Source organism: Tympanuchus pallidicinctus, unplaced genomic scaffold, assembly GCF_026119805.1.
Source record: "Tympanuchus pallidicinctus isolate F22 unplaced genomic scaffold, pur_lepc_1.0 scaffold8, whole genome shotgun sequence".
NCBI lineage: Eukaryota > Metazoa > Chordata > Aves > Galliformes > Phasianidae > Tympanuchus > Tympanuchus pallidicinctus.
The window spans coordinates 173,544-188,570 of NW_026294802.1; the positions used below are offsets into that span (position 1 = coordinate 173,544).

The 15,027-nt window shown below is 37.0% G+C and overlaps 1 protein-coding gene across 26 annotated transcripts in view; it reads right to left on the minus strand.

The window, feature by feature from the left end:
• Positions 1–15,027, minus strand: part of PLEKHA5 (pleckstrin homology domain containing A5) — a 168,130-nt gene that overhangs the window by 50,121 nt on the left and 102,982 nt on the right. For all 26 annotated transcript variants that reach the window (XM_052669662.1, XM_052669663.1, XM_052669659.1 and 23 more), the window contains 4 exons: positions 13,074–13,178; positions 9,696–9,768; positions 5,335–5,435; positions 4,271–4,386 (listed from right to left, as the gene is read on the minus strand). In XM_052669662.1, the coding sequence (XP_052525622.1) occupies positions 4,271–4,386; positions 5,335–5,435; positions 9,696–9,768; positions 13,074–13,178 (395 nt within the window). The remainder of the gene's footprint in view (positions 1–4,270; positions 4,387–5,334; positions 5,436–9,695; positions 9,769–13,073; positions 13,179–15,027) is intronic.

Consider the following 15,027-nt stretch of genomic DNA (forward strand, 5'->3'; position numbering starts at 1 on the left):
TCCAGCTCTCTAGTTATTTGAACCTGACTACTGGGATGGTACTACAAGAGTACTGAAAATAAGGAAATCCCTTAATTTCTAGATTAAAAGAACTATACTGTTAAAACTTTGATTTATTACTGGGCAATCTATATTAACAAGAACAGAAAAGTGGCTCATTTGGGTTACAGAGTAAGTTTCTCCAGACATGGTATCATAAGCAACTTAGTCTGTTGGAAAACTGTGCTCAGTATCACACTAGAACTTCTAGAAAAGACAGAATGGAGAGCCAAAGGCATTGGCTGAATTTTTGATTCAACTCAAATAATTCATTCTTAAATCCATGTGCATGCCAAACTCTAGGTTACTTAAGAATGAGGTAATACCACACTAATTCTTAACAGATTCTTACAGGGAAGTATTTCTTCTGGGTATAAGATCACATCCTGCTAGATGGTCCATTTTAAGAACTGGCCTGATAGCTAAAAGGTGGACTCTTTAGAAAACAGATGTCTGGGAGATTTTTGTCCTTTTTATAGTTAATAGACATGAAAATTTTAGGGACTTCAATGGTCTTGAAGTATAACAAACCTTTCAAAGAGATCAAATTTCTTGGTTTTTGTTTTGTTTTCTTTTGTTTTGTTTTGCCTGAGTTAAAACAACAGGGTAGTGTTACAGACTTGCTTTTCCTGTTTCTAACACTTGTTTTGTCTGTCTGTAAGCCCATTCATCTAGATAACCAGGCAGGAAACTACTGATTTTGCTGTCAAGTGTTTTTCTACTATTTCAGCGTGTGCCACTGTGATTCACCAAGGACTAAGATAAGCAACTGAAGCAACACAAGGCAGATAGCAGGAGCATGTAGCTGGATGAAAAGCAATAGATAAGCTTAGCTATACTGGGAATCCCCACTGTTTGCCTGTACACTGTCAAGCATTTGAAACGGGCAGACATTTGAAACGAGCAGACATCAGTGTTGGAATAGGCATTGCAGCTGTAAGAAGGGGATAGGAGCATGACCAAACATTTAGGGAAGCTGAAATGTCCTTAACTGCCATGGGCTGCACATCAGTCATACTAAAGCAATCACGGAACCACAACCTAGAAAGAATGACTATCTCGTGAAGCTGGACCAACTGTTGAGGGCAAGCTTACTGCGTGTCTTGATAGGCTTTGAGGCAGCAAGCGTGACGGTACAGCTACAGCAATAAATCGAATAAAAGAGTGAATGTTTACAGCAACATTTTAATTTCATTTGTTCCTCATGTTAAAACAAATATCACAAATCATACTGTATAGCCCTTGTTAGTACATTTTAATTTGCTAAATATCCTTTGTACAACATTGGCTATCGCAGGAGAGACTATGAAGACACTTATCAAGGAGGTTCTGTCAGAATATTTTTTCCAATTCTTTTTTTTCTTTTACTGTAAAGATATGCATTCAAATATTCAGTCTTGTAGTACTGCACCAACCAAATGAAGGTCCTTTCATTAGTTCAGAAAGTTTCAGAGTGCCACATATCAATATTACTCTTCCTACAGTGTTTACATATTCAGGATAAGATTTTTGTTTGAAGTGAAGTGGGTCTAATTTGGTTTAACCATTTTTCTGTAAGCTATCACCAGCTATCTGCAATATACTTATAATGCAAGCCAACATTGAGTTTTAAATTTAATTTATTATTGACTAAGTTAAATGAGATATTTTGTCATATGATATGTTCATTATTTTAAGTGCAATGGCTTTAAAAAAATTCTCAATCAGGAACTTAAAAGGTAAAAATGTTACCATCAAAAAAAGCATCGACCTGTTTATACTCTTATGCCTCTCTGCTTATCTTTTCTGCCACATCATCCAAACAAATGGTGGATTACAGGGCACAAAACATGTTTATGTACAGTATGAAATCTTACATAATAAGATAGATGTCATTATTGTAATTGAACCTTACCACTCCTCATTTCTACAAGCTGAAATGTTTTATCTTCTTCTGTATTTTATGGAAAATAGACATTATAGCTGACAGACTGGTGTGCTATTTTTTCCAAAGTGTGGAGAACAATGTTTTTTCTGTTAATCTGTTACACTATGCTGTCCAATGCTAAGAATGAAATACTTCATATACTATTTATTTACTTAAAAGATATTAGACAGCTAAGGTTTCAGACTGATGATTAAGATTTGTCACTAAAACACTTCATAGGTGCCACTTTGGAAGTGTTCCCTGTTTATTTTTACTGCCTGAATGTCCCACAGATTGATTTGAGTAAAAGTTCCAGTACATTTGACTGAGAAGCTCACAAAACACTATAACATCTAAGATTACAAGTGTCTAATCATTCTGTTTTCCACTTCATGCTTCTACCAGTACCATATCAGAATACAGAATGCAGAAATGGCACAACAAGTTAACGGCAACAACTTACAAAATTGAGGCAAAATTTAGAAAGACACATCTTTCTAAATTTTCTAAACATCTATTTTGACAGATGTAATGTGCTCAGATAGAAATTGTAACCTTGTCTTTATTTGGTACCTATGTCTATGGGTTTTTATTTATTTTTATACTTAAGATTTCTCAGGCTTGCTGTCACTCATTTAGCTCCAGCATAGAGGGACCTAAGGGAGTGCAGAAGTAAATCATGTGAGAGCAGCCATCAGCAACAATTTCTGTGCCATCAATAACAAGCAGCTTTTAAATTTTCTACTGATGAGGTTTCCATTACAGATGTCACGAAGCTGGCCCAAGGGATCACAATGAGAAAGAAAACAATTTTTACTGGGCAGATAGCAGCAGGCAATATTCAGTTTCTGAGAATGCCTGGCTTCCAGTGATGACTCACTTTTTGTTATCAACACATGGACATATAAAAGATAAGTCTCCTGAACAGGTAAGTATAATTTTAATAAAAGCATGATGAACAGGAACATGCAGACCCATCAGTGGAACTGTTTCATTTGACAGAAGCTACAACTGTGAATTTCGTACTTAAGACACATAAAAGACAAAGACTACCACCAGTTAAGATATTATAGAAGAGAATCATAGAATCATAGAATCACCAAGGTTGGAAAAGACCTAAAAGATCATCCACTCCAACCGTTCACCTATTCCCAATAGCTCCTACTAAACCATGTCCCTCAACACAACATCCAGTCTTTCCTTGAACACCCCCAGGCTCGGTGACTCCACCACCTCCCTGGGCATCCATTCCAGTGCCTGACCACCCTTTCTGAAAAGTCCACCTTCCTCATGTCCAGCCTGAATCTCCCCTGCCGTAGCTTGAAGCCATTCCCCCTGGTCCTATCACTAATGACACGAGAGAAGAGGCCGACCCCCAGCTCACTACAACCTCCCTTCAGGAAGTTATAGAGAGCAATGAGGTCTCCCCTGAGCCTCCTCTTCTCCAGGCTGAACATTCCCAGCTCCTTCAGCCTCTCCTCATATGGCCTGTGTTCCAGACCCCTCACCAGCTTTGTTGCCCTCCTTTGAACACGTTCCAGGGCCTCAATATCTTTCTTGCAGTGAGGGGCCCAGAACTGGACACAGTACTCGAGGTGCGGCCTCACCAGTGCTGAATATGGGGGAAGACTCTGGGGAAACCTCATTGTGGCCTTCCAGTACTTGAAGGGAGTGTATAAATAAACAAGAGGGGGTATGACTGTTTACATGGATGGATTGTGATGAGACAAGGGGGAATGGTTTTAAAATGAGACAGGGGAGGTTTAGGTTAGATATTAGTAGGAAGTTTTTCACACAGAAGGTGGTGACACACTGGAACAGGTTGCCCAAGGAGGCTGTGGATGCCCCATCCCTGGAGGCATTCAAGGCCAGGCTGGATGTGGCTCTGGGCAGCCTGGTCTGGTGGTTGGTGACCCTGCACATAGCAGGGAGGGTGAAACTAGATGATCTTTGAAGGCCTTCTCAAACCAAGCATTCTGTGATGACTCTATTGTTCTTCAGTGAGAAGGGCACAGTAAATCAAAGATGCCTGCACACAGCACTTGCCATTAATGGTGCTTTCTCTGATGCCATAGGCTAAAAGAACTTGTCAGTTTTTTCCTCCTCTGTCCTCTTACGCTCAAGGCATCTGTATTCATAACAAATCTGCAAAATTTTATCCAATATTGTTAAATTAGTAGGAATTCTTTGACAGAAAGAGTAATCACCTCAGATGATTTATGTTATATTTTAAGTTCTATTTTAAGGCGGTCTCTTCATTTAAATAAGTCAAATTAAACGGGAGAAAAAGGTATACAATTCCTCTGTTTTATGAACCTACATTACCTTTTCACTGGCTCTGTCTGCACAAGTGCTGCATCTGTCATGGCTTTCATCCACAACTCCATTTCCTTTCCTGTATCTGTGCAGAAATAATATGTCCTCATGTTTGGATGAGCTGCCTGATTGGAAATGACATGGTCATTGCAATAAAAATATAAGATTCTGTAAAAGAAAAGAGGCAAATTATTTTACTATATAAGTACTGTAATTTCTTTTATAATAAAATTTCTGAAAATTATATTGTCAGGAAAAATATCTGAAGAAATATTTCAGTGTTATGTTTCTGCTTCATTGTATTTGTGTTTTCCAAATAATGGTCTACAATATTCAGTCATAGCTGTTTCTTCATTAACGCATCTGATAAAAGACCCTTACAATTATTTGTTCTATTAAAAACAATCTCAATTATTCATTAATGTAAATTAATATAGTTAATTAATGTAAATAAGACTTTGGCATAGATTTTTTTGCCATCTTGATGATACAGTAAATTTTAGTTTATACTCACCACATTAAATAAAAGATGTGTTGCTTAGCAGGCCAAATGAAGAACCAAAAGGAGCTCATAAAACACAAAAAAAGCCAAAAGAGAATACTTAGTAAGTGACTTATATAATAATTAAAGATTAGCTGTGAAACGCTCCTAAAAGTGATTCATATTTGTGATTTAATTAATAATAAAACATTATTTTTATTTATATATAAAGATACATTGTATCTAAATAACTACAAAACTTTTCATTTGTGGGTAAGCTTAGCTGTGGATGCAGTTTGCATTTCTAAAACACCCCACAGCATTTAAGAGCAATGAACTAAAAATAAATGACTAGTAACACGTGATATTTATCCATTTTCATACTCTAGTAACCATGTCTGTATTTAAATCAGACTAAAAATGTGAATCCTCTGCTACCATATTATGTAAAATACAATCTCAGAAGCTGTTTGTAAATACTCTTTTTTTTTTTTTTTTTTTTTTTTTGCATAGCAACTCAGTAAAATGAGTTCTGATCACTAGGTTATTGTGTTTTCAGACATAAAATAAAACAAAAAATTGATTTTCTTACTTTAAAGGCATATTTCCGGTTAATATGGTCCTCAGGAGAAAGCACAGATATCTGAAAACTGGGTAGAAGTATACTACCTAGTATTCCTTCTTCTTTCTCATCTGTGAATAAATACTCTTTGATTAGAGAAACGAAGTATTTTGATGCATAATACTCCAACTCAAACACTTAAATGAAAATCTCTATTTAACAACACATGGCCAGTAACAAGAAACTTACTGGCTCAGCTGAACATGAGCCAGCAGTGTGCCCACGAAGCCAACAAGGCCAACAGCATCCTGGCTTGTATCAGAAGGCAGGATGTAGCCAGCCAGCAGGAGCAGGGGGATAATTGTACCTCTGTACTCAGTCTTGCTGAGGCCACACCTTAAGTACTATGTTCAGTTTTGAGCCTCTCACTACAAGAATGATATTGAGGCCCTGGAGTGTGTCCAGAGAAGGGCAATGAAGTTGGTGAGTGGTCTGGAGCACAGGTCTTAGTGGGAATGGCTGGGGGAACTGGGATTGTTCAGTCTGGAGAAGAGGAGGCTCAGGGGAGACGTTATTGCTCTCTGTAACTACCTAAAAGGACACTGTTGTGAGGTGGGAATTGGCCTCTTCTCCCATGCAACTAGCAGTAGGACTAGATGGAATGGCCTCAACTTGAGCCAGGGGAGATTCAGGTTGGATGTAAGGAAAAATATATTTTCCAAAAGAGTGGTCAGGCACTGTAAAGGGCTGCCCAGGGAGGATGTTGAGTCACCGTCCCTGCAGGTGTTCAAGAAACATCTGGATGTGGTACTAAGGAACATGATTTTGTGGGGAAATATTGGTGGTAGGTGAATGGTTGGACTAGATGATCTTGGAGGTCTTTTTCAACCTGGGTGATTCTCTGATTTTGGAAGAAAACACATTGGAGAATCCCAAAACCAGATCCATTTGTTACGCAGCTACCTATACAGGTTTGTATGATCTTGTAAGTGTGTGGCCCAAAAAAACTGCTCAGCACAATGAAATCAATCTAAGCCATCTGAATATGGCCACTTTTGACATCTTCCTCCAAGATGGACAAGTATAAGAAGACTCTTGAAAGTGCCAATTCTGTATTAGTTTAAAGACATGATCTGTCTCATAGAAAACACCATGAATAGCTTCACCTGGAGGTTTTTCCTGTGGATCAGTGCTTAACTGTGTAAGACTTCAAAACTGAAAAGGAGAAGGAAATTTAGCCTCTAATTTGGTGGCAGGAGCAATACCTGAAATCTACTGTCTACTCAGTAGATCTGCACATTCTTCTAACCATTCACTGATACTGGGCGTATGAAGCTAGGAAATTGTTATAATTTCCCTGAACACTTTACACTCAATTACATTCTATTTGTATGAATAAATACATGTCAGATCATTTGCAAAACAAACAGAAACACCCTTTTCACTGAACCTTGTTTTATATACAATTTAAAGAAAATGACTTGTAAATAATAAATTGACATTTTAATTGGAAGCCACAACCAGCTCTCAAATCCAATTATGCCTTGATAAAGGAATAATTGGATGCAATTCACAAAGTCAATCTTAATTGTATTTCAGACAAAGAACTGCGATTCACATCCTGTATCTTAGAAGATCTTCTGATAAAACTTCTCACAGTTGAAGACACTGTCCAATACAAATGTTATGTATCTATGAAATTAAGATGAAAAACTGATACTTCAAGTTGTTTCAAGCAAAGAAAATTAATGCCATTACAATTAGAAGATTTATAGAAAAATATAACAGCACAGAAGAACTGTGGATTCAAATGTGGATTTGAGAATCTTCTCTTGGTCCTCATCTACTCACTAAATTCTGAAAAGCTGCATCTTTCACTGAAGTTATTGATAACGGAGAAGTTCTATCCAGATATTCTAGCATTACATGAGATGTTAGATGTAAAAATTATGCTGTCTTAGATAGCTTTTTAACTGAAGAACTTAGTATAAAAACATTTTGATTAAGAGATAAAGATGAAATGCAAGAAGACTTACGTTCAGGTGTACTCAACTGTCTACTCATATTCATGCCTGAAACCAGGCTCCTCCCTCCAAACATTTTCTAGACACACACAGAGGAATTTTGCTGGTTTTTTTTCCCTGTTCCAGAATGTGTGGCAAAGTTGGGGCTTTCTACTTTATTTGGACCACTTTTGGGGGAGAAATATTATCTTCTGCTGTTAGACTACACTTGAACTTGTTTATTACCATGTCACACACAACAGCGTCACATAGAAGCATTAAGCATTTTTGTTGCACTTAACAGCTATGTATCTGCAGGACTCTGGTCTTTGCTAACACATAGTGCTACATTCCATTTCCGGATTTTTAAAATCTGTTTCCCATCAGAACAGCTTTTATCTACACGTTATACTGCCCCAAACCCATCTTTACTTGTCTGCTGTGCGTGAATAATTCAAGGCAAAAACAGCAGATCTTCTGTTCAGTTCAAAGGTCTTTTATTTGTTGCAACAATAACCTTCTGATCTGAGAGCAAGCAGTCTTTTATCCACCAGTGAAACAAAAAAACAACATTCTCTAAGCTCTGGAAAAGTACAGTGAAATCATTTTTCATCTACAAATTAAATCTAATCATTAGCTGCTAACACTGTAACACAACCATAAATCTTCAGTAAGATTTACTAACATAAAAAACAAAAACAAACAAACCAAAACAACAACAAACCAGTAACTACAATCAGGCAACCAGAAATCCTGTTTGGAGTCTAGGAGCACTCACCCCCTTTCTATTTTGTCAATACCTGAGAGACAATTAATACAAGAACTTACAAGCACTGGGTCTAAGTGTCTATTCTTTTGCTTTAATATTCTAGCTATTTTGAATACTTTTAAGACTCACTGTGCATCAGTTTAGCGAGTTTGTAAGCTTTAACTGCTTTCTAGTAAGTGTGATAATTAAGTTTATCTTGTAAACAATTTAGACTGCTTGTATTTCAGCTTATGTGGTAGATTACAATGTAGAAAAGGAAACAGATTATAGAGCTGCTTGGATTTACTTTATTTATTGTTGAGATTTTTTCAATCTTTGATTTGCAATACTTTAAGTCAGTTTAATCTGTTCACCACCAAATGGCAAAGCAGCTCTTTCTTTAGAACCTTTGGAAGAGAAAGCTTGGGGACTTGTTTAAAATCAGAAAGCTCCATAAGAAAGCACAGAGTACTTAATGACCACTTGCTTAAATGCAGCATAATTGAAGCACAATTGATGCCTCTATGATTGAAATTACAGCTTAATTTTCACTCCACAACTGTTTATCTACCAACATATATGTTTTGGATAAAGAAACAAAGCCTAATGATTATATTTCAGTAATTCAGAATTTGTTAACTAAAATGGTCACAAAGAACAAGCTTTCATATTTCATGACCTATTAGTCTTGTTTAGCACAGGCACATGCTGCTCTGAATGGAACAGCATCTTAATTTCATCAGTCACTGCTTTCAGGGTTATTAGCATCAACACTACTTACTACCAATTCAAAAATCTCCTCATAAGCTGAAAATCTCTCTCATCCTCCACAAGACTGCAGATGGCCTTCATTGTTCATTTTCCTCCATTTTGCCAAGCTTTACACTCCTCTTTGCTCTCAGCCTCCTTTAAACTATTATCAATGTACACCTTATTTCAGAACTGAATGCATTTCCATATGCACAAGTCCTATTTATTTATCCTCTCAGGAGCACTACAGTTAATAATCTGTAATGATGAAGAAACCAATTTTCTAACATACACATATGCTAAGACTCAAATTGTAACCAGCTAACTTTTCCCTGTAAAATACACTGATGTAGCTACTTAAAGGTACAAATTATTTCTACTTTGTTCCAAATACAGCAGAGACTTCTACTCATGTGGAACTTGACAAAATTTCACTTTGTAAGTATTCATGAGCACTGATTAGATTCCCAAAAGGCAAATATATCCTCTATATCATTCCAAAGGCAAAGTTTTGGCCCCTCTCCACTATTCCTTTCATATCCCCATTTCAGTTAATTAATTTGCATGATAAATCAGATTTAACTTGGCATATTTACTTCTTAACAACAGAAGTAGTGAGACAACTAAAACTCATCATGTGAACATATTAAAAAGGTGGCTGCAAATGGGTTTGCCCTTTGAGCATTCCTGACAGGCAGGAAGCAATTACATGAAATTGCTAATTAAGAAAGGAAAAGATAAAAGTAACAGGCCTGGATATTGGCAGCTATACAAGTATTTGATCCATTAAGTCAAGTAGCAGCTTCTTTTTTCCTATATTTGAGTAATATGTCAAAATCTATCTGCTTGCAGTAGAATTGGCAGGCAAGCCTTTCCTGAATGGAACTTACCCCTGTAATAGAAGAGGCACAGATCTGAGAGCACAAACCACCGCTTCTTCCACAACTTCATTCCAGTGCTGTCCTGTATTAATAAAAGCAATCACATAAGTAAATGGTAAACGGTTCACAAAGTAAACTGGGTACCACAAAACTGGAGTGGTGCGTTGTTCATTTTCTCAGCTAAGTCTTATTTTAAGTATCTTTGATTTTTCACTGCAGAACTGACACTGCAAATCATGACGATAACGCCAGGGAGCCTGATCTTATCATAAGAGAATGGATGAAACGAGAGCCCATTATCTCATAATGCTAGAGCCCAAAATCTACACTAAGGAGTAGATCTAAACTTTTTTTTTATTTTATTTTTAAGTGCATGAGTAATTATAGTACTTAAAAAGACACCCTTTGTTTTCTGAAACCATCTACTAAGCTTCATCTTCGACCACTATTCATTCACTATCTAGAGCAAATTTCTTTCCAACCAAGTTTCTTCTTAAAGCAATTTCATTTTCATTTATGTTTATAATCCATTTATACCACACAACTCAGAATGAAAGATTGTCACTAGTGCACTGTAAATAAGCTAAAGCACTGCAGCATGCACACATATCCTAGCAGAATTAGATTTAATAAATATGCTAATTTTCTCCAAGAAGAAAGGTACATGTGAATTATCAATATTCTTTTAGTGAATAGGTTTTATGACAACCAAGACGGATTCAATAATGAAATCCAGAACTTTGCCTATACTCAAGAAATTGTTAGCATTATTTTTAGCCTCTTATTTCAAACTCTGCCCTGTTTTTGGGGTGGGAGAAGAAGATGAAGGATGGAAAAGAAAGGTTAAAGCAAGCATTAGCTATGCAACATTATACAGAAAAAGTTAAAAAATAATCCTTTGCTACAAACATTTTCATAGATAGAATAACTCAACGTTTTATAGCCTATTTCTTCTAAGGAGTTCACAGTGATTTAACAAACACTAATGAACTCTGGAAGCACTGTCCATAGCAGTCAGCTCCTATTTCACAGCTGGAAAGGCAGACACAAAGGGGGCAGACTGGCTTCCTCCCCTCACTGACAAGGTCACTAACTCGGCAGTGGATTAGAACACAGGAACTCTGGCCCTAAGGACACCAGCCATGAAAACCAAGCCTATGATTTGAAAATCCCCAAACTTCTTCAGTGTAAAGGATTACCTCAAGCCTTCAGATGGACTTGCTAAAAATCAGACTACTTCCATCAGTCAAAAACACCAACAGGTCTCTACATGGACACATGCATAATTCTCCCAAAAATGACCCATTCCAGGAATGATCTTTCTACCTTCCTTACTCATAGCAGAAGAATATACAAAATGAGTATGTGGCTCCCATATTTTGATTTTTTTTTCCCTACTTAAGACCAAATCCCTTCTGTATCAGTAATTTACAAATTATTTTTCCCCTCATTATTATGATTATGTCATAATTACTAGAAGAATTACACAAAATTGGCATTATATTCAATGAGATAGCACACACCCTGATTCAAACAAAACTTACTGTTCTCTGTGAGTATACGGATATGCTAAGAAAGTTATTATATTACCAACAGAAGTCAGCAGAGATTTTTACTGTAGATTTTTGTCTGTAGATTTTTGAAGACAATATCTATTACTGAAACTCACGAGTAAATTATTTTTCAATTAACAACACAGAAACATATAGCAACCATTTCTTACAAAACACAGTCAAACATTTCAGCATTTAAACCATCCTACATACAAATCCTGTCCAATGACATGCAGCTAGACAATGAAGTGGACAGAATGTTGGCTGAAACGCTGGACCCAGTTGGCAGTCATCAGCAGGTGATGAGGCCAGTTACTATTGAGGTATACCAGGAATTTACACCACGGGCAACACTTTTTAACTTCTTCATTAACGACCTAGACACTGGCACAAATTGCACATGCAGCAAGTTTGCAGATGGTAAAACTGTGCGTAGTGGCTGATATACCAGATGGCTTTACTGCCATTCAGTGGGACCTCAGCAGGCAGGAAAATTGGGCAGAGAAGAATCTCATGAAGTTCAACACTAGAAAATGCAAAGCCCTGCATCTGCTGAGGAATAACACTAGGCAACATCACACACTGGGACTGATCAGCTGCAAATGAGCCCTGAAGAGATAGCTGGTGGGGTCCTGGTGGACAATAAGATGATCATGAGCCAGCAAGGCAACCTCGTGGCAAATAAGGACAACAGCATCCTGGACAGCATTAGAAGTGGTGCCAGGACGTACAGGGAGGATACGCTCTCTACTCAGCAGTCCTAAGGTTTATCTGCAGCACTGGGTCTAGAGACATGGATATAGTGGCACACAGCAAAGGGCCTCAAAGATCATTATGGGATTTAAGCATTCTCCATTCTCTGTGTGAAGAGAGGCTGAGAAACCAGAGCCTGTTAAGTCTAGAGAAAAGGCAGTTCAGAGGGAATTTTATCAGTACCTGATGGGTAAGAGAAGATGGAGCCAAACTCTTCTCAGTGGTGCCCAGTGACAGGACAAGAGGCAATGGGCACAAATTTAAAGCAGTGAAATTACATCTAAGCAAAGCTTATTTAATTATTTAAGTTACTGTGAGAATGACCAAATGCTGGTACAGATTGCCCAGATAGGTTCTGCTTAGTCTCCATCTATGGAGATTGAAAATCTAACTGGACACAGCTCTTGGAAACTGGCAATAACTAACTCTTCTTGAGTAGGGGAAGTTGCAGCAGACGATCAAGAGGTCACTTCAACCTTAAGAGCTCTGTGAAAGCTACTCTTTCTTCATTAGGAAAATACTACACTGAAATTGACTCTATAATAGTAACACAGAGCACAGAGGCCACAAGAGTATCTAAACAAGGGAAAAATCTACACCTAATGTATACTTACTACTAAAAAATTCTGCTACTATAGAAGTTTCTATCTGTTTAGTAGTAGATTTTTAAAACTCATCAACAGCATCCAGGAAGCTAGCTGGGTCATTCTATTCTATAAGGGTCAGTAAATTATAAAAATACATTCAAAAATATGTATACAGAGTGCCTCCGCAGAGTTTAAATGCCAAATTCTAAACAGATCCTTAGTGGATTTTAAAAACATACACCAAATATGACTGAGTTGGTTTTGTTGTCTCTTGCAGGGCAAGAAGAATGCAAATAGTCTGATATTGCTGACTGGAGAATCTACAGTAGGCTGAGTATGCTGCCACTAAATAGAAAAGATCAAATGCATCAGATTAGTTTACTTCCAAATGATTGGCTTTTGTACATTATACATCTCATAAAAAAAAACCAAAACCAAAACCAAAAAACAATCAACAAAAAAACCCACTCCAAAGATAAGAAGAGGAAGAATACCTGTTTGTAGAGCCAGCCACGTCTGACAACTGGTGCATTAGGATTTCTCTTTATTGAGTTTGATCTCTTTCCAAAATTATGAACCTTCTTTGATGATCGTGATGTCTAAATTAAATTGAACAGGTTAAAGGAAACGTCATATCAATATCTGTTGAAAAATCATAATGCATTTTCATGTTTTTTTTTTCCTAAATCTTTTCCTTACACATCTCTCTGGAGGACTGCAGAACATAAACTGTATTCCTTTTATAGATACATAATCACAATGGTTCTGCTGGCTTCAGCAATTTGTTTTTTTTCCTTTGCAGAAAATTCAAAGACAAAATCCAAGACAAATACTTACAGATTTTATTTATTTATGTAAAGAAGAAAAAAACCAAATACCTATCAGATCTACCTATCTGATCAGGCAGATAGCAAATCTACCACGGTGTAGTTTTAGTTCTTTCTAACAGAACTACTGCAATTACAAAAAATTACGTCACCTGGACAAGAAAAATCAAATCTTTCCTGCTTCTAACAAGGACTTAATGAATGAAACATAATCAGATTTCAACAGGACATAATTTTCAAAGGCTTTTCTTGAGACTCCCACTTTTGCACGCAGCAACTTTCTAAAAATCCCTTTTCTCCTTGAAGACCTTCTCCCTATAAATCTCTTGGACGGTTTGAATATGCAGTATTTCACCTGCTTGCACTAAGGCCTACTTTGAGTCCTTTGTCCCGAATCTCCAGTGCTCATTTCTATAGTTGCTCACACCTTCTATATCCTTACAGCTATGCAGATCATAGATGATTTCTTCCTTCTTTTACTTGACAAAACAAAACAAATTCAAAAAGGCAAAAAGAAATATGCAATGCTTGGCCAATTCAGATTTAATTCCTTTCAGTCTACATTTAGAAATTTTGCTCTGCAACTAAATAAACTGAATGTTTATTTTTCAATTTCCATAAGATTGGGGTCTTACAGACCCTGCAATGAGATGCAGCAAAGCACACCATTTTGCAGAAGGAAAGCCCAGATAAGTTTTCTATGTGCTTGGCTCTGCTCGAACCCCACTATTTTAATTTAGACAGTATAATCCTGTGCTTCAGCTTCCCCATCTCTACTGCTGAGACTGATCATAAGGTTATGCAAAGTTCCTAAATGAGATGCTCAAATGGAAAAACTAAACACAGACTCATTTTTTGTTGAAAATTAGAGCATGAGGTTTCTCTATGAAAATTCAACATGCCTCAACGATTTGCATGGTTGTTATTATACATATGTTGGAGAGAATTCCAGAGTTAAAAATCAAACTGAAAGCTGCAATTAAGAACAATGTGCAGCTTTTGTCAACGATGCCACTTACTGAAGGATACAATATAGCTTAGTCTGAAAAGAATGACATTACAAAAACTATGCGTATTTGTCTGAAGTCTACAACACAATGAAACGAGGTCATTTTGTGTTTTTCTTTTCTTTTTTTGAAGAATCAGGAGGGAATATAAGAACAATCAAAGTACTTTTAATTTCCCTTAGAGACAGAGAAATTTGACTCAGCTCTGTTTGGAAAGCAAGACAGAGTAAGTAATTGTAGTCCTAATTCAAAATGAAAGTAAAATCTTTCATATTTTCATGTGCAAAATTCTACCACTGCAAAATGGACAAAAGTTTTTAAGAACACAAGAGAAGTACAACATGCAGGTATAAAAAAGGAAAACACAGAGAAGCCCTAACATTTCAGAGCACATTATATAAAGTAAATCTACATCATAGAATCACAGCATATCCTGAATCAGAGGGGATGCACAAGGATCAGTGAGTCCAACTCCTGGCTCCCAGGTTTGGAGCTGTGCCTGCTGTCCTGGGCAGCTTGTTCCATGCCCACTGATGCAGAACCTGTCCCTTTTACATCTTCCTTATGTTGTGGTGCCCAAACCTGCACTCGGTGCTTGAGACGAGGCTGCACAG